The sequence below is a fragment of the Colobus angolensis genome, unplaced genomic scaffold (genome assembly GCF_000951035.1).
Source record: "Colobus angolensis palliatus isolate OR3802 unplaced genomic scaffold, Cang.pa_1.0 Scaffold27, whole genome shotgun sequence".
NCBI lineage: Eukaryota > Metazoa > Chordata > Mammalia > Primates > Cercopithecidae > Colobus > Colobus angolensis.
Genome location: NW_012115932.1, coordinates 16,920,975 through 16,942,534, shown reverse-complemented (window position 1 = coordinate 16,942,534; position 21,560 = coordinate 16,920,975). Strand labels below are relative to the sequence as shown.

Below are 21,560 nucleotides of genomic sequence, written 5' to 3'. Positions count from 1 at the left end.
TGGTGGGGAGTGAATGTGGGCAGGCAGGGAAGGGGAGGGAGGACTTCCCCTGAGGGACCCACATTAGCTGAGGCCTGTGGGTGGACAGTGGTTCCCCAAGAAGATGAAGTGCGGACAGAGGGAGGGTATGGAGGCCCAGCAGAGGTCCCCCACCAATCCCCCCACCTGCCTGCACGCACTATGAATCTCTCCAAGGCCTTAAACCCCCAACTGCGGCCTGCATCTGGCTCCCCTTGCTTCGTAAGGACGTGGCTCCTGTAGCGAGCGGCCCCTTCACTCCCCATCATCAGCGTTTTCTGGAGCACTCTCTGCAGCACTGATCACTGTCCATTCTGGCCCTGCCTTCCTGAGCCTGGCAGCGCCAGCCCTGCTCTTTGATATCTATACATATGTTCCTTTCCAGGCTGCAGGCTCCATCCAGCTTTTGCTTCCTCCTTCCTGTCTGACTGCCCCTTCTTGCACCTTTTGTTACCCCTTCATCTCCCCACCTCGAAGTGACTGGGGGGAGGGGGTGCCAGAATTCAGTCCTCAAATTGCACTTCTCTCCACACCTTAGGTTCTTAAGGCTTTTGGTGCCACGGATGACCCTTTGCCAGTCTAATGATACCTATGTTTTAAATGCTTAAAATGTTTTTAATGCATAAAATGCATAGGATTACAAAGGAAAGAGACTATATTTAATAGTAATTAAAATATTAAAAAAACACATTTGAATATGCTGCTTTACTGATGCATCAAATAACAAGACCCAGTGGTGGGTCTAATAATTACTGTAATTTTTATTTATTTATTTTTTGAGACAGGGTTTCACTCTGTCACCCAGATTGGAGCGTGCTGGTGTAATCTCAGCTCACTGAAGCCTCCACCTCCCTGGGCTCAAAAGACCCTCCCACCTCGGCCTCCCGAGTAGCTGGGACTACAAGCATGGGCTTGGCTAATTTTTGTATTTTTTTTGTAGAGACAGGGTTTTGCCATGTTGCCCAGGCTGGTCTCGAACTCCTGACCTCTAGTGATCCACCCATCTTGGCCTCCCAAAGTGCTGGGATTACAGGTGTGAGCCACTGCGCCTGGCCAATCACTGTAATTTTAAAACAGTGATGCATATAAACAGTCTCTGGAAATTATCTGCAACAACTGTAATGTGCTATAAATGTTGGTGATGAGGTCACAGGCACTGCTAATACTACTATGGTTTGTGGCCTACTTTCATCGCAGACGGAAATGTTAAACTTTAATTCGAGTTTAGCAAAAACAAAGACGTCAGTTTTTCCCCCATCCAACTTCATAGATCTCTTGCATTCAATCCACTCTCCTTAGGGATGTCTGTGGACCCCAGGTTTAAAACAAGGATCTACGGCCTCTCCCTAGGTAATCTTTTTTTTTTTTGAGACGGAGTCTCGCTCTGTCGCCCGAGCTGGAGTGCAGTGGCCGGATCTCAGCTCACTGCATTTTTTTTTTTTGAGACGGAGTCTCGCTCTGTCGCCCGAGCTGGAGTGCAGTGGCCGGATCTCAGCTCACTGCAAGCTCCGCCTCCCGGGTTCACGCCATTCTCCTGCCTCAGCCTCCCGAGTAGCTGGGACTACAGGCGCCTGCCACCACGCCCGGCTAGATTTTTGTATTTTTTAGTAGAGACGGGGTTTCACCATGTTAGCCAGGATGGTCTCGATCTCCTGACCTCGTGATCCACCTGTCTCGGCCTCCCAAAGTGCTGGGATTACAGGCTTGAGCCACCGCGCCCGGCCTAGGTAATCTTGCTTAAACCAATGCTCCTCAAACTTCAGTGGCATCAGAATCTATGGGGGGGCGGCGCTTGTTCTAGCACAGAGTCAGTAGGTCTGAGGGGGGCCTGAGAATCTGCATTCCTAACAATATCCCAGGTGATGCTGATGCTGCTGGCCTGGGGGCTTGAGGAGCCCCCACTTTGAGGACCCGTGACTTCCAACATCATCTGTTCACTGACAACTCCCACCTCAACATCTGTGGTCCAGAACCCTCTCCTGAACTCTCCACACCTCCAACTTCCAATGTCACCTCTCCCTGTAGACACCTAATGGGAACCCCAAAGGAAGCCAGAGTGGAATGAGCAATGCCCAGCCCTACCTCCTTCCCATAGAATCCAGGCTTTTCTAAGCTTCCACGTCCAGAAACAGGACCACCATGGTCGTCAAGACAAAGATGTCAAAGGTTTCTTTGATTCCACATGTGCCCTCAATCCCGCATCTGATTCTTCATTAAGTCTTATTGACTCTACCTCCCTAATCCGACCACATCTCCCCAGTTCCACTGCTACAACCACTGCCTGCCACCCCCTCCAGCCCAGCCCCATGGAGCTGCCGAGCCAACCTTTTTTTTTTTTTTTGAGACGGAGTCTTACTCTGTCACCCAGGCTGGACTGCAATGGCGTGATCTTGGCTCACTGCAAGCTCCACCTCCCGGGTTCATGTCATTCTCCCGCATCAGCTCCTGAGTAGCTGGGACTACAGGCGCCCGCCACCACGCCTGGCTAATTTTGTTTTTTTGTGTCTTTAGTAGAGACGGGGTTTCACTGTGTTGGTCAGGATGGTCTCAATCTCCTGACCTCGTGATCCGCCCACCTCGGCCTCCCAGCGTGCTGGGATTACAGGCGTGAGCCACTGCACCCGGCCGCGAAAGCCATCCTTCTAAGGCTGTGCTGTCTGGCAGAACTTTCCTCAGCGATGGAAGTGCTTTCTTTCTGTCTGCACTAGCGCTGCAGCCCCAGCCAGCACATGGCTTTGAGCACTTGAAATGTGGTTGATGAGAATGAATGACTGAATTGTATATTTTATTTAATTTGAATTAATTTAAATAACCTTATGTGGCTGGTGGCAACCTATTGGATAGTACAGTTCTGAAGCATAAATCTGATTACATTGCTTCCCTGTTTAACCCTCAAATGGCTTTCTATCACAACCACCATAAAATCCAAATTACGGGGCATGGCAAAGGTATTGTGTGGCAGCTCATGGGCAGAGACAGCCCCCAGTTAATCACGACCCTCAGCATCCCTGCCTCCTGGTAGTCCCTTCTCCTGAGGCCCGGGCTGGTACGAGACTCCCTTTAACCCATAACACGCGGCAGGTTTCTCCCAGCGACAGCTGAAACCTTAAGAAGGCCTTGCGGCTTCTGCTTGCAGCTTCTGCTTTAGCACTTAACGGAGTCCTGAACCATCACGTAATAAGTCCACCCTGCTTGAAAGATGACCAGGCCTGGCCTTCCGCCTGCCCGCAACGACTGTGGGAAGGGACAGCCCATGCCCTCCCTAAAGGGGAGCACTGCCCATAGGTGCCAGGTCATTGCCATAATGGGAACACGGACCCAATGTAGTGAGAGCCTCTGACTTTTAAAAGCCAGAAATCTGGACTCTTGATCTTTTCATACTGGTTCTGATGCAGTTAAATGCTGTACTGGACAAACATAATTTATCTTTGGGCTGGATGTGGCCAGTGAGTTTGCAACCCCAGCTCAGGTGTCAGGGACTGGAGGAAGGGCGTTTTGAGCAGAGGCTGCAGGAGGGACAAGGAAAAGCCAGGAGTGGCAAGTGGCTCAGTTTGCCTGGGGCTGGGAAGGGGAGTTGTGGGACAGGAGGATTGCTGTGTGACCTTGGGCAAGACACTTAACCTCTCTGCACCCCAGCATCCTAACCTGTCAGATGGTGCTGCCTCACAGCGTTGTTGAGAGGCTCCACTGTGACAGTACCGAGCTTTGAGGAGGGCCGGCACGTGCTGAGCAAAACCCTGCCAGCTGCCACCGAGTGCCTTGGCCCTCCCAAGGGCACTGTGCTCACCCACTTGACTTAGGATCTGAAGCTCCTGGTTCTGGGGACAAAACAACAGTGAACCTTGAATGGCCCTTCAGAGCTGACAAGGTACTTTCAAGCCCGCCTCGCTCACTCCCCTTGGCTTTATTCCTCATCTCAGCACTTAGCATCCCTGATGCTTTCTGGCTTGTAGACTGTCTCCCTCGACCAGAATGGAAGCCGCACCAGCCCAGGGACGCTGCCCCAGAGCTATCACCGACCCTGGAACACAGAAGGTGCTTATTCAAAAATTTTTTTTGAATGAATGAATCTGCATTAGCTCATATATTAATCCCCACACAAACTCTGTGAAGTGGGTGGTATCCTGATATTATTATCACCATCACATCCTCAGCCTCAAATGGGTCAAGTGACTTGTAGGGGCCAAGAGGGGGTAGAACTGGGCCTTGAACCCAGGGGTGGGGGCTGCAAATCCTTAGGTCTTCTCACATTGTCTCCCTCATTGGAGAGAAGAGTAGCTCCTTCCTGAACCAGCCATCAGAGGCTTAAAACTCCAGGAAGCCTGGACCCCTGCATCCAGATTCTCAGCAGGGATGGCCAGGCAACTGGACACAAACCCTCGGTCGCCGGGGGCTGTGTCGGGGTCAGGTCGAGTGAGTGCGGACCTCCACAACCAGTTTCCAGGGAGCAAGGAGACAACAGGAATGGGGAGCAGGTAGAAAGGGCTGAGGCAGGGCTTCCGTACCTTGTTGATGCTGAACTGCCCCTCGAAGCGGCAGCCTGCCCCATTGTTCAGTGGGATCTTCATGGAGTTGTCAATGTGGCCCACTTCATGCCTGCCCATCTCATCCTGAATGTCGAGCCCGACTACTGCAGGAGCCAAAGGGAAACAACAGTCACAAACCCAGAGACACAGGAGGATGGGGGCCAGCCTGTTCTCTCTGGGAGCCTTCATTCATCCATTCCAGGGACAGGCCGGGCTGGGGACCTCCAGGAGCTCATGGTCTGGGGTCCAAAGACTACAGGGCACAGGATAATGACTCTGCTAAATGTGAGGCAGGGCATGGTAGGGGTCCCGGGGCCACCCTGGGGGTCTGCCGTACTGGTCCTCTGAATCTGGGTTCTGCCTCAGGTACTTAACCTCTGGATGCCTCAGTTTCTTTCTCTGTAAAATGGGGGGTGACCATAATTGAACCTTCCTTGGAAGATTATGAGGATAAAATAATTCATAGGTGTAGAAAATGCTTAGGGTCTGACGGATGCGAGGTGGAAAGTGCTTAATAAATGTTAGCTCTTGGATCTCAGATAGTCTTTTTATTTATTTATTTATTTTTTGAGACAGAGTCTCGCTCTGTTGCCCAGGCTGGTATGCAATGGCACGATCTCGGCTCACTGCAACCTCCCCCTCCTGGGTTCAAGCAATTCTCCTGCTTCAGCCTCCCGAGTAGCTGGGATTATAGGTGCCCGCCACACCATGCCCGGCTAATTTTTTTGTATTAGTAAAGATGGGGTTTCACCATGTTGGCCAGGCTGGTCTTGCTTCTGACCTCAGGTGATCCACCCGCCTCAGCCTCCCAAAGTGCTGGGCTTACAAGTGTGGGCCACCGCTCCTGGCCTTCAGATAGTTATGGGGTGAATAGGCTCAGGCCCCCATCCATTCATCCATCATTCACTTATTCATTCATTCACACATTCCTTTACCCATCGCCTATGCTACCAGGCCCTATGATAAGCACCAGGGATGCACAAAGGGAAAAGAAGGACCTACCCTCTGTCACCTCACTGTGACTCAGATGGCTTCCCCATCTGTAAAACGGGCAGGCCAATGCCAACTGCACCCCCAGAGATGGTACAATGAGCCAGCGGTGAGAGGGTTCCTGTGAACTATGGAAATGCAGGCATTTCCCTGGCAGGAGCGCTAAAAAGGAGGTGCCATACAGAGGAAGAACAGCTGGAAGCAATTTTAAAGAGGGCCAACCTTAAAAGGGAAAAATGGGAACAACTCTGTGTTCCTCGATGAGGATGGAGAAGTAAGTGAGGACCCATCCATAGAAGGGAACGTGCTGGAGCCATTCAAAATGACCCTCACGGTCCACAGGACATGGAAATGCCAATGGTATAATGTGAAGTTTAGAGAAAACACAAGCAGGTCCCCATTGCACTCAGCAGTTCCAATGTTGGCAGCCTGTCCTCTAGATACACAATGTGTGTCCAGATGTGTGTGCAAAGCTGCTCAGGCAACCTGATTTGAAATTGTGGCAATCGGAAGCAATTCAACTGCTTGTCACCAGAGCCAGAGGAACAGCCCTCTTTCCCAGTGCTGTGCAGCAGGTAGGTACATGCAGGTGCATGGAGCAGGCTCAGAGCAGATCAGTGGCGACATGCAGGTGCATGGAGCAGGCTCAGAGCAGATCAGTGGCTGAGTTACTAGCACTGGGACCTCGAGCAGGTTACTTAACCTCTGTGCCCCAGTTTCCTCTTCTATCACAGGCTTGTTGTGAGGGTTAAAGAAAAGTAAAACAGGACTGGGCACAGTGGCTCACGTCTGTAATCCCAGCACTTTGGGAGGCCAAGGTGGGAGGATCACTTGAGGCCAGCAGTTTGAGACCAGCCTGGCCAACATGGCAAAACCCCATCTCCACTAAAAACACAAAAAATTAGCTGGGCATGGTTATGGGTGCCTATAATCCCAGCTACTCTGGAGGCTGAGGCAGGACAATCACTTGAACTCAGGAGGCAGAAGTTGTAGTGAGCTGAGATCATGCCACTGCACTCCAGCCTGGGCGACAGAGAAAAACTCTATCTCAAAAAAAAAAAGAAAGAAAAGAAAAGTAAAACAGCACTTACTATGTGCTAGACTTTCTTCTAAGTGCCTTTCATGTAAGAACACACCATCTTGGGTGGGCGCAGTGGCTCATGCCTGTAATCCCAGCACTTTGGGGGGCCGAGGCAGGTGGATCACAAGGTCAGAAGTTTGAGACCAATCTGGCCAACATAGTGAAACCCCATCTCTACTAAAAATACAAAAAATTAGTCAGGCATAGTGGCGGGCGCCTGTAATCCCAGCTACTCAGGAGGCTGAGGCAGGAGAATGGCTTGAACCTGGGAGGTGGAGGTTGCAGTGAGCTGAGATCATGCCATTGCACTCCAGCTCGGGCAACAGTGCGAGACTCTGTCTTAAAACAAACAAACAAACAAACGAAATACCATTTAAACACCCCTGTGGGGAAGATAGTATTATCAGTCCCATTCTACACCTAGGGAAACCGAGGCACAGATACCTCACAGCTAGGAAACATCAGAGCTTGGAATGAAATCCAGGTGGATTTGATTCTGAGCCCACACCCTTCAGCCATTCTGCTAAGACACCTCAAATCCCAATGCATTTAATATAGCCAAAGGATGCAGGGCAGGGCCTGGCCTGGAAGAACAGAATAAATGGCAGCTGTTATTATTTTACTCATATGATGAGTAATATGAGAACAGCTCCAAGACACTAGCTAGAAAAAAAAAACCCAGAAACTCCAGAAGGTTCCCACATGGTAGGCTCCCAATTAATTATGTAAGCAACAACAACAACAACAACAACAGCCAAACCCAATATGTGTTCACAGACACACACACACACGTAGGGGTGGGGAATCGGGACCCCACCTTCTAGCACAGGTGTCCTTTGGGGAAGATGGCAGACTGGGACAAGAAGGGAAACAGGGGAGGGGTACTTTTGCTTTTTAAAAAACATATTATTTTTGTATTTTTGAATGTATGTCTTTTTTAAGATTAACATGTATTCTTCTATTAGTTGTATAATGAAGAATATTATTTTAAAAAGCAGGATATGAGATCATACATGTAGCACGATCTCAGCTATGTTCAGAAACACAGAGAGGAAGGCCAGCTGGACAGAATGGTGTCAAAATGTCACTGACACTGCTGTCAGGTAGCAGAATTACGGGTGATCTCTTTTGCTTCCCTGTGTTTTCGAGAAGTATAATGATGAGCATGCATTTTTTCCTACAATAAAAATGTGATGTTCTTTTAAAGAAAAGCCAGAATGCTGGGCTCTAGCAGGGGTGAGGGGGTTGGGGGTTCAGGTTATAGCCCACAGATCCAGCAGGGCATGGCAGGGCATGGGGTGGAGGTTGCCTGGCCCCTCCTGGAACCACATCTCTTCCCTTTCCTACCCCACTGGTCCAAGTCCTCTGGTCTGACTAAGAATTTCCTTGTTCCAGAGATACAGTCACTCCTGAATGAGAATCTGCCAGATGAATTATTTTTCTAAGTGAAAGAAAAAAAAGTAACAAAAAATAAGACCGACCTATTTCGACAGGTTCCCTGGCTTGGGGCCCAGCGAGGATTCAAAATTGTGACGTAAATCTCACCAAAAGCAATGACAGGGCTGAGACTCTCCCTATCTCTGGCCGGAGGTGCACCCAGTGTTCTCTCAGCTGTGTCCTTTAACAGGAAGAGGGAGTGGGCAGAGAAGGGCCTGCAGCAGGCTCCGTGCCAGGCTGGGCGGAGGGATGGCTGGAACCCCAGTCTAGGAGAGGGCGCCCAGTCTACTCGCTGACAAGTCTGGGGACCATGCATTAGATTCTCCCAAGAACCTCAGACAACAGACATTACTAAGCCCGTTTTGCAGATGAGGAACCTGAGGCTCAGAGAGTCACCTTAGCCAAGGTCACAGTTTTAGACAGCAAAGGAGCCAGGATCTGACTCCAAATCAGACTTCAAATGAGTTTTGTTTTGTAGAAGTAATTCATTCTGGGCCGGGCACGGTGGCTCATGCCTGTAATCCTAGCACTTTGGGAAGCTGAGGTGGGTGGATCACCTGAGGTCAGGGGTTCAAGACCAGCCTGGCCAACATGATGAAACTCCATCTCTACTAAAAATACAAAAATTAGCTTGGCATGGTGGTGCGCACCTGTAATCCCAGCTACTCGGGAGGCTGAGGCAGAAGAATTGCTTGAACCCGGGAGGCAGAGGTTGCAGTGAGCTGAGATCGTGCCATTGCACTCCAGCCTGGGTGGCAGGAGTGAAACTCCGTCTCAAAAAAAAAAAAAAAAGAATTCATTCTTTTGGTTAAAACAAAATAGGTGTGAAGTCAAAAAAGGAATCTCCCAGCCCTCCCCTGTCACAGGTGCTCTAGAGCCCTGTCCTGCACTCTCTCATGGACAGTGGACCGATCCGGCTTCTATAGGTGTCAGCCGCCAACAACTCAGAGCTGCACTCTTCTCCAGATGAATGCTCTTGACTGACCAGAGGTCTTCTTGCTTGAGATGCTTGGGAGGTGATGTGACCCCTGCCACACACACCACTCTGCAGCCATTACCCAATGACATGGATAATAACAGCCTGGTCCCATTGCTACTGGGTGTGACAAATGCTATGGTGTCATTCACACCCCCCAGCATCCTGTGAGATCAGGCTGAGTTTGGACTTCAGCTGAACACACATCTGTGCTTATCCTCTTACACTGCCCTATCCTGCATCTCTCACTCCCTTACAGCTTCCTCCCCTCAACAAGTCACTTGCATGAGACTCTCAGGCTCTGCTGCGAAGCTGTAACATGACCGTAAGAGACTCCCCACCTCCCTGCACCCATACAGCTGCTCTCCAGAAGTAACCGCTATGAGTAGTGTCTTGTGTTTTTTATGCCAGAAAACTTCCAAGTGCATGCATACTCAATTATATTCTCCTCCAAAAAAGAGTGGGGAGAACCATATGTTGGCTTGGCTTGTCCTGGAGATCTTGCCATTTCTGCACACATGCATTTGCCCTGAGGAGGTGTCCTGCTGGAGGGAGAGACTGTGTGGAGTACTCACACTCGCAGTGCAGATTGGGTAAACTGATGTTCAGACTGACGTCGATCTTGCCCCCGCTGTCCTTGTCTGGGTCATCGACGTAGAGCTCGTTCACACTAGGGGAGAGACAAGTATAGGAACCTTTGTTGAGATGGGGACGAAGATCTCAGCTGCAGGGGACAGCCAGGGACCACTTCACTTGGCGACCACAACTTAGATAACCCAGACTCCATGTGGGCAGAGCCTGCACCTCCTGTGCCCTCAGGCATGGGTCTAGGGTGCACTCTTCAAATGCAGCCTTACCTCCTAAGAGGGGAGGGCTGGACTGGGCACAGTGGCTCACGCCTGTTATCCCAGCACTTTGGGAAGCCAAGGTGGGTGGATCACCTGAGGTCAGGAGTTCAAGACTAGCCTGACTAACATGGTGAAATCTCGTCTCTACTAAAAATACAAAATTAGCTGGGCATGGTGGTGCATGCCTGAAATCCCAGCTACTTGGAAGGCTGAGAATCATGAACCCAGGAGGCTGAGGTTGCAGTGAGCGGAGACTGCGCCACTGCACTCCAGCCTGGGCAATAAGAGTGAAACTCCAACTCAAAAAATAAAATAAAATAAAATAAAGAGAGGAGGGCTGGGGCTCAGGAGAGAGAAAAGTTAGGGTGGGATAGCATAGTGGTAAAAGCATATCTTTCAGAGTCAGACAGATTCAAGTTCAAATCCTGGTTCTGGTACTTTCTATGCTCACCTCTGTGAACCCACCCGTTAAGTAGGGATAACGCCACCCACTACAAATAAGGTGGTTTGAACACTAAAATGAGAAATAGGGGTCTTATGAGGGATTAGGGCCTGGCGCCAACAGGCACAGAGGACCTTACAGCCTCCTCTCTTGAGGTCCCCTCCCCCCAGCTGGGAAGCCAGGAATTCCCTGATGCTCATCCCTCAGGGCAGAACTGGTTCTGAGAAACGACTGGATGGCTGTATTAATTTCCCATGGCTGCTGTAACAAATTATCACAAAGTGAATGGCTTAAACCAACACGCATTTATTGTCTTACACTTTTGGAGGTCAGAAGTCTAAAACGGGCTGTGTTCCTGGAAGAATGCATTTTCTTGCCTTTTTCAGCTTCTAGGTGCTGCCTAGGCTTGTGGCCCCTTCTCCCAATTCCAAAGCCAGCAGCTTCCCCCTTCTCTGACCTTTTTTTTTCTTCCTTTTTTTGAGACAGAGTCTCGCTGTGTTACCCAGGCTGCAGTGCAGTGGCACGATCTCGGCTCACGGCAACCTCCATCTCCCAGGTTCAAGCAATTCTTTTGCCTCAGCCTCCCAAGCAGCTGTGACTACAGGCGCGTGCCACCACTCCAGCTAATTTTTGTATTTTTAGTAGAGACGGGGTTTCACCATATTGGCCGGGCTAGTCTCGAACTCCTGACCTCGTGATTCATCGCTCCGCACTCCCCACCTCACAACCCTCCCAAAGTGCTTCATCTGGCCCACCTGGCTAACCCAGGCTCCTCTCCCCATCTTGAGATCCTTAATGTAATCACATTTGCAAAGTTTCTTTTGAATGCAAGGTAACAGGGCCACATGCATCAGGATCAGGGACCTGGACATCACTGGGGGCAGGGAGTCATTATTCTGTTGACCGCATCGGCCATAGTTAGGGGCAGGTGGCTCCACAGACAGCCATGTCACCTTGCTGTCAGCAGCACAGTGTTGGCATTTGTTAGCAATCCAAATTTGTTCAACAAATACTTTTTGAGCACCTACTACCTGTCAGGAGCCAGAAACAGCAATGAATCAGACAGACGCTCTCTCTGCCCTCATCAAGCTTATAGACACAAGAACCAGACATCACTCAGCTCCTAAATAAATATGCTGCCACTCCCAATGCTGATTACTGCTTTGACAGAAAGCTGCAGGGGGCTGTAAGAGGGACGACAGGGCCACTGACCTTTGGGGAGAAGGGGCTGGGAAGACTTCTCTGAGGTGTGATTGAGGTCTGGGGGATGCGTAGGCATCATCCTGGCAGCATGTGCAAAGGCCTGGAGGTTGGGGAGGGCACAGCGGGTTTGAGGAACTGAATGAAGGTCACCATGGCTGCAGTGTAAGGAGGCTGCATGAGGCCTTTCGACTTTTTTTTTTTTTTTTTTTTGACAGAGTCTCGCTCTGTCCCTCAGGCTGGAATACAGTGGCACGATCTCAGCTCACTGCAACCTCTGCCTTCCGGGTTCAAGTGATTCTCCTCCCTCAGCCTCCCAAGTAGCTGGGACTACTGGCTCGCGCCACCACGCCTGGCTAATTTTTGTATTTTTAGTAGAGGTGGGGTTTCACCAGGTTGGCCAGGCTGGTCTTGAACTCCTGACCTCAGGTGATCTGCCCACCTTGGCCTCCCAAAGTGCTGAGATTACAGGCATGAGGCACGCCTTGGACGGGGTGGGATGGGAATGGAGAGGGGGAGGGCTGCAGGAACCCACCTAAAGCAGGCGGGACTTGCTGATGGATGGGACTGGGGCAGAGGGAGGTGAGGTGAGGGGGGAATGCAGACACACTGCTGCGTTTCTTCCTGGACCCATTCTTTGGGCTGAGAGACTCTAGAAGAGGAGCAGGACAAGCAGGAGGGAGAGGTACTGAGAGACAGAGGCTGCGCCGAGCCCAGGTGTCTTGGAGGCATCCCGGAGTAGCTGCTGGATGTCTGATGGCCACATCTGATTCCCAATAACGCCCCCCACCCAGAGGTGGGTCAAATCTAAAGGCCTGGCCGGGGGAGGGGGCAGCTGAAGGGGGCAGTGCTTCAGGTGGCTGGGCTGTGGTTAAACATTTATTAGGCCCCTTGGGTCCAGTCCCTCAGCTGTAAAACAAAAGAGAACTGCCCTATTTAAGCAATGAAGACTCCAAGAGAGCTTTGTAAATGGCCACGTCTTAAGGAAAGAATGAGTAGGACCAAAGCAAAGGAATTTCGTTTTTACTAAGACCACATCTTTGCACCCCTAGCACCTGGTGTGATGCTGTTCACAAGGAACGGTGGGCTCTGAAAGACGCCTGGGGCCTGTTTCTCTGTGGGGCCCACAAGGATATTCCCAGAGACAAGAGTGCAACAGACGGGCCCCCACTCGTTAAGTTAGGAGGCTGACTACACGCATTCACGCCGTCCTGTGTGCGCCTGTGAAATGCCCTGAGCCCCATCTTAAAACCGGAAACAGGTTCAGAGAGGGTGTGTCCCATCCCCAGGGTCACACGCTAGCAAGTAGCTGAGCTAGAATCTCAACCCCAGCTTTCCACAGCTCAGGCTGCCTCCCAGCCCTCTCCTCAGCATCAGAGTCAAGTAAGAAAATGAAGGAGGGCCCTGGTCCTGGGAAGCCTCAGGATGGGAGAGGGGAGACACGGGCCTGCGCTTGACCTTACTTGTAGTGTTGGCTCCAATCAGAGGCCACCAAGAACGAAGAAGCTGGAGGGAGAGGGGCAAACAGGAGCCCAGGAGGCTATGAGAGACAGGACTAGCTGGATTTCCTAGGCCAACTAAGAATTCCTAAGCCTAGCTGGGGAAGGTGGTCGCACCCACCTTTAAATACGGGGCTTGTAACTCAGCTCACAGCTGACCAATCAGGTAGCAAAGGGAGCTCACTAAAATACCAATTAGGCTAAAAGCAGGAGGTAAAGTAACAGCCAAATCATCTATCGCCTGAGAACACAGGGGGAGGGACAATGACCGGGATATAAACCCAGGCATTCGAGCCGAATTGGGCAACCCCCTTTGGGTCCCCTTCCTTTGTATGGGAGCCCTGTTTTCACTCTATTAAATCCTGCAACTGCACACTCTTCTGGTCCATGTTTGTTCCAGCTCAAGCTGAGCTTTAGCTCGCAGTCCACCACTGTTGATCGCAGCCGTCACAGACCCACCGCTGACTTCTACCCCTCTGGATCCAGCAGGGTGTCTGCTGTGCTTCTAATCCAGCGAGGCGCCCATTGCCGCTCCCCACCGGGCTAGAGGCTCGCCGTTGTTCCAGCATGGCTAAGTGCCCGGGTTCATCCTAATTGAGCTGAACACCGGTCGCTGGGTTCCACAGTTGTCTTCCGTGATCCACGGCTTCCAATAGAGCTATAACACTCACCGCATAGCCCAAGGTTCCATTCCTTGGAATCCGTGAGGCCGAGAACCCCAGATCTAAGAACAAAGACCCGCCGGTAACAGGCCCAAGGAGGATTGGCCTCCCTACAGCCAAATGCTCTGCCCTGGCCTTCAGCACCCAATTTCTACCCCAGCTGTAATGTGCAACTCTGGAGAGCTGTTGAGTAATGAAATTGCTGGGTGATTAACACAGTCAACTAAGGAGAGCCTCGGCTTCCCTTCCCAGCCAGGAAGCCGCCTGGGACTCTTTCTTGAAGCAACTCACCTTTCCCACCTGGCGAGGCTGGGCCTCTGCACAGCACTGAGGGATTGTGGGATGATGTCATCCACTGGCAACCCTTTGGAGGTGACCTCAGCCAAGAGCAAAGTGAATCCCAGGTGTGGTGCCAAGGTGAGCTCACCCACAAGGCCCCAGGAAGCCTCTCCCAGGCGTGAGTCCCTGTCTTCCTAACCAGAATAAGCACAGAACAGGCTCCGCAGGACTAGAGGGCCACCCAGAACAAGGGGGCAGCGGTGCTGGGCAGGGACGGCCAGCGGCACTCTGGCCAGGCTGGTTATGTAAGGCCAGAACTGGCTGCTCCCAGGCTCCTTCCTGGAGGGCCCCCAGGCTGTGGGATAAACACAATTCAATCACCTGGGCTGCCTGATGAGGTCAATAAAGCCGCCTTCGTGTCCAAGGCAAATGTTCCCAGGCTGCTGGCTTCCTGCCACCCCAGCCAGCGCCACAAGCTCGCCCACAGCCACCCCATGGCAAGGGCCTGCCAAGGCTAACTAACTTCATTGGCTAGGTCTGAACTAATTTTAAAAGGCCAACGGGCTGCCAGAAATCAACCCACCTGGAAGAAAAGGAAATGTTTTTTGTGGATTCACTGTGGTTTGAGGACTTCCATGGGCCTGACTCCCCTGTCACCAGTGTGGGCAGTGGGAAGGCCAATGGAGGCAGTGGCAGACAGGTGTGGGCTCACCTCCTGGCTCTGCCACTTAGAAGCTGGGAGACCCAGGACACACTGCTTCACCTCTCTGAGCCTCAGTTTCCTCATCTGTAAAACTGGAAAAGCTTTCAATCAGTTTGAAAACAGGCAAAATTAATCTATGGCAATGGAAGTCAGAATAATAGTGGTGGGGGTTACTGACTGGGAGGGGCTCAAGGGACACTTCTTTGGTGATAGCATGTATTATGTCTTCATCAGAGTGATGGTTACACGTGTAAACACAGGTGAAAATTCATTAGGCCTCTACCTTAAGATTTGTGTACTTCGCTGTATGTAAGTTACAAATACTTCACTAAAATAAGAAAATAAGAAAGGAAAGGAAGGAGGGAGAGAGGAAAGGAGAGAGAAAGAGGAAAATAAGGATAAAGATTCCATCTACTTCACAGGGCTGCTGGAGGACTGCCAGGTCAAGCTGTTGGCTGCCCCAGGGCAGGAGAATGAGTGAGTGAATGAGTGTGTGTATGTTAGTGAGTGTGAGTCAGTGTGTGAGTGTGCATGTATGAGACTCATCTCTCTCTCTCGAGCGCTGATTCCAGACCCTTCTTGGTAAAGAAAATACAGCATTGCATGGGAAGCCCAGGCTACCAGGGTTCAAATCCTGGCTCTGCCACCTCTTGGCTGATTGACTTGGGCAAGCGGTTTCCCGTCCAACAGTTTCCCCAGATGTAAAATGGGGACAATCATAGTATCTATGCCATGGGGTTGCTGAGAAGATCAAATGAGAACTAGCGCAATGCTAAGTGTGGTCTTAGTAAACAGTAAGTGCTCAATAAATGTCTACTGTTTTATCATTATTATTAATATTGATGCTCAATGAGTTGATCCAGTGTTTAACAAGGGTACTGTTCTCCCTTCACATCGACGAAACCAGGCTCAGAGGAGCACAGATGGCTGGCCAAGATCATAGGACCAGGAGGAGCCAGAGGCAGGATCCCAGCCCAAGGACAGGGGGCCCAGAGCCCACGCTCTTTCCAAGGCATTGCACTGCCTGGATGGGATGGGAATCGGTGAAAAACTGAGGGGCTGGTGGCCCTCAAGTGGACTTGTGATGCAGGCATCCTAGTCCTTTTTCATAATCTTCAGGTGTGCCCCCTCCCCACCGTGGCCCAGGTGCCTGTAGGGTACAGGAGTGCTTAGGGGTCCAGTTGCGTCTGTCCCACAAGCCTCCCCCACCCTCATCAACACCCCCAGGACGGGGGCTCCACGAGCTTCAGCACAGAGTTTGTGCTCACAAACTTTGGTGGAATGAGCCTGAGTGGAGGAGGGAGTCCTCAGCAGAACTCCCAGGAGGCAGGGAAGGCATGCGCTGGTGGAGCCGTCGGGAGCACATTCCAGGTGGGGGACGCCAGATGGCGTCAGGGAGTCAGGCCCAGCGTGGCGAGTGCGTGGGAGGGTGGGGTGTGGGTGGGCAGTGGCCTTGTAGGGAGAGGTACGCAAGGGCCCGGGGAGGTGTGGGTGGGGGGAGTGTAAATGGAATGTGGTGGAGGGCCTTGAAATTCTAGTCTGAGGCATGAGTTCGATGACATCTATACAAAACAATTTTATTTGCTTTTAGAAGAGCCCTTAAATAGTTCAGATTCCTGCCTGAAGTATCTGACCTCCATGCTCCAAAATTTGATCAAATGGAAACTTAGGCAGCAGTGAGGCCTGCCACAAGGGCTTGGGGTGGGGTGGAGGGAGGGATGGAGATTCTGCAAGCACGCACTCCGGAACCTTGAGTTTCAAATCCTGACTCGTCCAGGTCGAAGTATGTGCATCTAGTACCAACCGCGTGGATGTCTAAAATACATCCCTTGACAGCCAGCCACTGGGTTCTGCCCACCCCTGCTCCAAAGCCAAAGTCCCAGCACCCTCAGCCCCTCTGACTTGGGTCATCCCCCAGCTCCCAGCAGGGCTTTGGCCTCTGGGTGGCCCCACACCAAACCCATCTTCACAAGAGGTGAGCTGCCTGAGACATAAACCCGTCACTCCACACTCAGACGCCCTCAGGCCTCCTATTGCTAAGAGCAATGTCCTTCATGCTCCTTAATGGGATGCCTGGGGCCGTCTACCCAGCCTGGCTCACAACCCAGGCTCAAGGCAGGCAACCTGGAGACTTCCAGCTCCTCCTCCTGGTTAAGCTACTGCTCCCCACTCCGGGCCTCCTACGGGGAGCCTGTGAGAACACGATTCCAGGTGACCTCCAAGCTCCCACCTCCCAGGCTGCCTGTTTGGCCACCTCACCCTAGAAGGGTGCATCCAAGTCCTCCAGTCAACTAATCTAACCAAAAAGTGGTGGCTCCCCTGAGCCTGGGGCCCTGAAATGCTCAGGGCAGGGAAGTGGGGTAAAACAGAGGAGAGGTGCTGAGTCTGGGCTTTAGCAGCACAGACCTGGGTTTGCCTCCAGTTTCACCACTTACTGCTTCATGTGGTTTTGGCCGCCTGGTGCCTCAGTTTCCCCAGGTATAACATGGGGTGAACAGTAGTAGTTACCTCGAGGGGTCCTGCGATGATCAAGGAGATGACCATCATGAAGTGCTGACCTGCTGGGCGCAGTATGCACGCCTATAATCCCAGCACCTCATGAGGTTAACAATTATTAAGAGCAGTCAGAGACTAGGCAGTCAGAGGCTGGAACATTCTGTGGCCAGCTTGCCTGAGGAGGGGCCTGCTCCCTGAAAACACGGAGTTTCAGAACACTCTGTGGAGCCTCTTTCCCAAGGATAATTACCGGCCTGTCCAAAGCCAGGTTGGAGCCCAACCACCCAAACAAATGTGCCTCCCCCTCCCCCCCAACCAGGCCCAGGCCAGAATAAGCGTCTTATGTCACTGATAACCACAGGCTGGGGCTGGAGCCATGTTGATCCAACCAACGGTGACCTCATTTCCTTAAGTTATAATCTCACGGTGACAGGAGGGGGCACTGACCCCACTGTAGCCACAAACCTGCCACAGAGGGCCAGCCGCTCAGAAAAAGAGAACTGTGACCTTCGGTTCTTCCCAAACCTGCAGGGTTTCCTGGGGTCACAAGCTTCTGACAACTGGAAGACCCCAAAGATGCAATGCTTTCTCCTCTCGATTGCTTAGTAAGTCCTAGGGCTCACCCTGCAGAAGCCCTTTGGGCAATTCCTGCACCTTGGTAAGGGGGCAGCAGGGAGGGAAGGGGGCATTAGGGTCACTGTACCTTCATAGCTGGAGCCTCTGGCCTCAGCTCTGGACAGATCTCTCTGTTCATCCCTGCCTCCCTCCTTCTCTCCAGCCGCTGACTTAGCACAGGGTTAGACTTAAGGCAAACGCTCAAAAAATGTCCCCTCATGTTTTTGTTTTGTTTTGCTTTGTTTTTGTTTTTGTTTGAGACATGGTTTCACTCTGTCTCCCAGGCTGGAATGCCATGGTGCCATCACGGCTCACTGCAGCCTGGATCTCCTGAGCTCAAGTGATCCTCCCACCTCAGCCTCCCAAGTAGCTGAGCCTACAGGTGTGTGCATGCATGGCCAGCTAATGTTTTTAAAATTTTTCTGCAGAGACAGGATCTCACGGTGTTGTCCAGGCTGGTCTCGAACTTCTGGGCTCAAGTGATCCTCTGGCTTTGGCTTTTCAAAGTGCTGGGATTACAGGTGTGAGCCACTGCACCTGGCCCCCTTCCTCCCCTTATCATCTAAGCTTTGTACCTCTCCCAGGACTCGGTGGGGTCAGAGCGTCCAGGCTGCCCCCGGGAGACAGGGAGAGGAAGTCCTGGCGCAGCGGAATGGGGAGCAGTGGGAACATGAAATGCTCTTCAGAAAGCAGCAGCCCTACCCTGGGGAGACTGCATGAGTTGTCTGGGCTTGCTGGAAGGGCCCTTCCCCAGTGCTCCCAGGCATTGTGCGGGTGGGGCCCCACCTGCTCGAGCCTCAAGCTGTGACGTCAAAACTCACTTGTCGGCGGCCCATTGCCTCAGTGCCCCACTTCAAGTGGGATGAGCTGGGAATGCCACCCCATACGCTGTCAGCAGCAGGCAAGAGAGGCATCTTCTTAACTCAAAGCGAAGAGGGGACAAGGAGTTCACATTCACTGAGTACTTACATGCCTAGTGCGGAGCGGCCTTAAAACCTTTTAGAGTTAGATGGGAACTATGTAGGAAATGAATAAATGCACGAAGAGCTACAGACCTTGTGATATTAAAGTATATCCGGCACTGTATTAAGTAGCTTTCAGCTAAATAATCTTGTTTGAGCCTCATAAAATATCCTGTGCCTGCAGCTGTCTCATTTTCTACCTGCTGCCCTGCTTTAGTCCTTGTCTTTGGAGTACTTGCCCCTGATTGATACAGTCTAGTCTTGTTTGCTTGCTGACTATGTCCTCCACTGGCATTTTCAGCTCCTCCACGTGTGGAGCCACAGAGCAGTGAGTGAGCAGATCCGGCCCTGGGCTCCACGAGCTCGTCATCAAGAAGTGAGTCCCAGGCCGGGCGCAGCGGCTCACGCCTGTAATCTCACCACTTTGGGAGGCTGAGGCAGGTGGATCATTTGAGGTCAGGAGTTCGAGACCAGCCTGACCAACATGGTGAAATCCTGTCTCTAGTAAAAATACAAAAATTAGCTGGACATGGTGTCACTTGCCTGTAATTCCAGCTACTCGGGAGGCTAAAGCATGAGAATCTCTTGAACCCGGGAGGCAGAGGTTGCAGTGAGCTGAGATCATGCCACTGCACTACAGCCTGGGCGACAGAGCAAGACTGTCTCCAAAAGAAAAAAAAGAAGAAGTGAGTCCCAATTCCACCTGGCAGTGCAAAAGGCCTGGCCCGTCTCCGTCCTACCTGCTCCACCTCCTACCCTTTCTGCTTGCTCGCTTTGTCCTGGCTGATTGGCCTTCCTCCTGCCTTTTACATGCACCAGGTAATCCCTGCCTCAGATTTTGCACCTGCTGGTGCTCCTGCCCAAAACACACAAAGCCAACTGCCGGTGCCTGGTCTCAGCAGATGACACTTATGTGCCTCTGTCACCTTGCTCAGAACATGACAGGCCTGCCAAGCCAAGCAGGTCCCCTCCTAGAGAGTGGGGTACAGCCTGCAGAGGCCACTGGGTGCCTAGCATACAACAGGTACCTCATAACATCAGCAAGTCTCAACCCCTTGCTGCTCTCCCTGCTTCGACCTCTGATTCGTGATAGGGTGATCCTGAGATGTCCAGTGACCAAGTTGTACAGAGGGGAAGATGCTTGACTTGGATGTGGTCATCTCCCATTGGAGGCCTGGGGCGAATAAAATCCCTTCTTTGAACCCTGCATGGCCACACAGTCATGTCTTGGGAAGCAGATCAAACTCTCCCAGAGCTGGAAGGGAGCTCAGACTCTGGTCTACTCTCCTTCATTTGGCTACCAATACTGAGACCCAGCGGGGTTTGGCAGCTTGCCTAGGGTCACACAGCAAAGTAGTAATTAAGCAGAGACCTGGCCCTGGGTCTCCCAATGCCTTAACCAGTACTCTTCCCACCGTTGTAAAAGGTCCCCTGGGCTTTGGTGCCATCAGGGTTAAAACAGGATCAGAGTGATCAGGAAAGGCAAACTCTCCCATACCAGGGGAGGGCTGAAAGGTATACCCAGAAACAAGGCGAGACCAGCCCTCCCATCTCATAGGCCTCTCAGTGTGCTGGTCAAACACACGTGGGCTCAGGAGACAGGGAGGGCTGGGAGCCACCTCCTAACTATATGGCTGTGGGCAGGTCCTTCCACCTCCCTGGGCCTCAATTTCCTCTTTGTAAAGAGGGGGCAGCTCCCTCCTGGGGCTGTTTGAGAACTAAAGGTAGAAATGCTTGTATAATGAGAGTTGTCTTGGGCTAAGCAGCTATGTATTTAGTTTCCTATTGTCTTGTGGCTGAGTGGAGGCAAAGGAAACCAAGAAATCCCATTAGTGAAAAAGAAAATTCCAGTGCTGAGCAGGAGAGTGGGTGGCCAGGGCCCAGCTCTGTGGTGACTTTCCGGCCTGTAAACACAGAAGCGAAGAGGCTTTGAAGCCTCAAGCCAGTGCCAAAGCCAGGAAGCTCCTGGGTCTAATTCCATCTCAGGGGGGCGTCCGATGAGGTCGTGACTGCATAATTCCAATGGCATGCTGTTACACACACCCCAGAGCGTTTACTGGGTTATTCAGACAACAGATGATTCTAGGAATCAGGGATGGATTAACTGCGTCACCCACTGCCAGGAAACCTGCACCGATTCCTCACCAAGTGTGGGCCTGAGAAATGGGAAGGGGGTTAGTCCAGGGGGCCAGGGTGCTGATGTCAGCAACCTCGCCCCCTCCGGTAGGAAGCTGTATCCATTAGTTTCTCTGAACTCTTCAGCTCTCACATCAAATGACCCTGTGATGATTCAGAGGGAAAAAAGCCCACTGGCCAAACAAAGGGATGGCAGAGATGAGCAAATTATTTCTGTTCATCTGTGAACCCAGGAGAACCCCCACGGAACAGAACCAAAATGTTCTCTTCAGCTTTAACAAGGCAATATTCACTTTTGCTCTGACTTTATAGTCCTTTCAAGAAACAGAAGAGCAACCGATGCCACAGGCTTGGAGACAGAAGTTGGAAGGTTTGGAACTTTCTCTTCTTGTTAAGACCCCTCCCTCTCTCTTTTTTTTTGAGACAGTGTCTTGCTTTGTCACTCAGGCTGGACTGCAGTGGTACAATCTTGGCTCACTGCAACCTCTGCCTCCCAGGGTCAAGCAATTCTCCTGCCTCAGCCTCCCCAGTAGCTGAGATTACAGGCACCCACCACCACGCCCAGCTAATTTTTGTATTTTTAGTAGAGACAGGGAAAGGTGTGAAAGCCAGTGGTGCCTTTTCAGTCTGCTTGTGTGTGTGTGTGTGTGTGTGTGTGTGTGTGTGTGTGTGTGTGTGTGAGAGATGGTG

General features: G+C 51.7%; 1 protein-coding gene across 1 annotated transcript in view; it reads right to left on the bottom strand.

The window, feature by feature from the left end:
• ERGIC1 (endoplasmic reticulum-golgi intermediate compartment (ERGIC) 1) overlaps window positions 1-9,698 on the bottom strand; it is a 43,669-nt gene extending 33,971 nt beyond the window's left edge. The window contains exons 1-2 of the mRNA XM_011947801.1: window positions 9,604-9,698; window positions 4,524-4,797 (exon numbers count right to left, since the gene is read on the bottom strand). Of these exons, the coding sequence (XP_011803191.1) occupies window positions 4,524-4,733 (210 nt within the window). The 5' untranslated portion in view covers window positions 4,734-4,797; window positions 9,604-9,698. The remainder of the gene's footprint in view (window positions 1-4,523; window positions 4,798-9,603) is intronic.
• Between the last annotated feature and the right edge of the window lie 11,862 nt (window positions 9,699-21,560).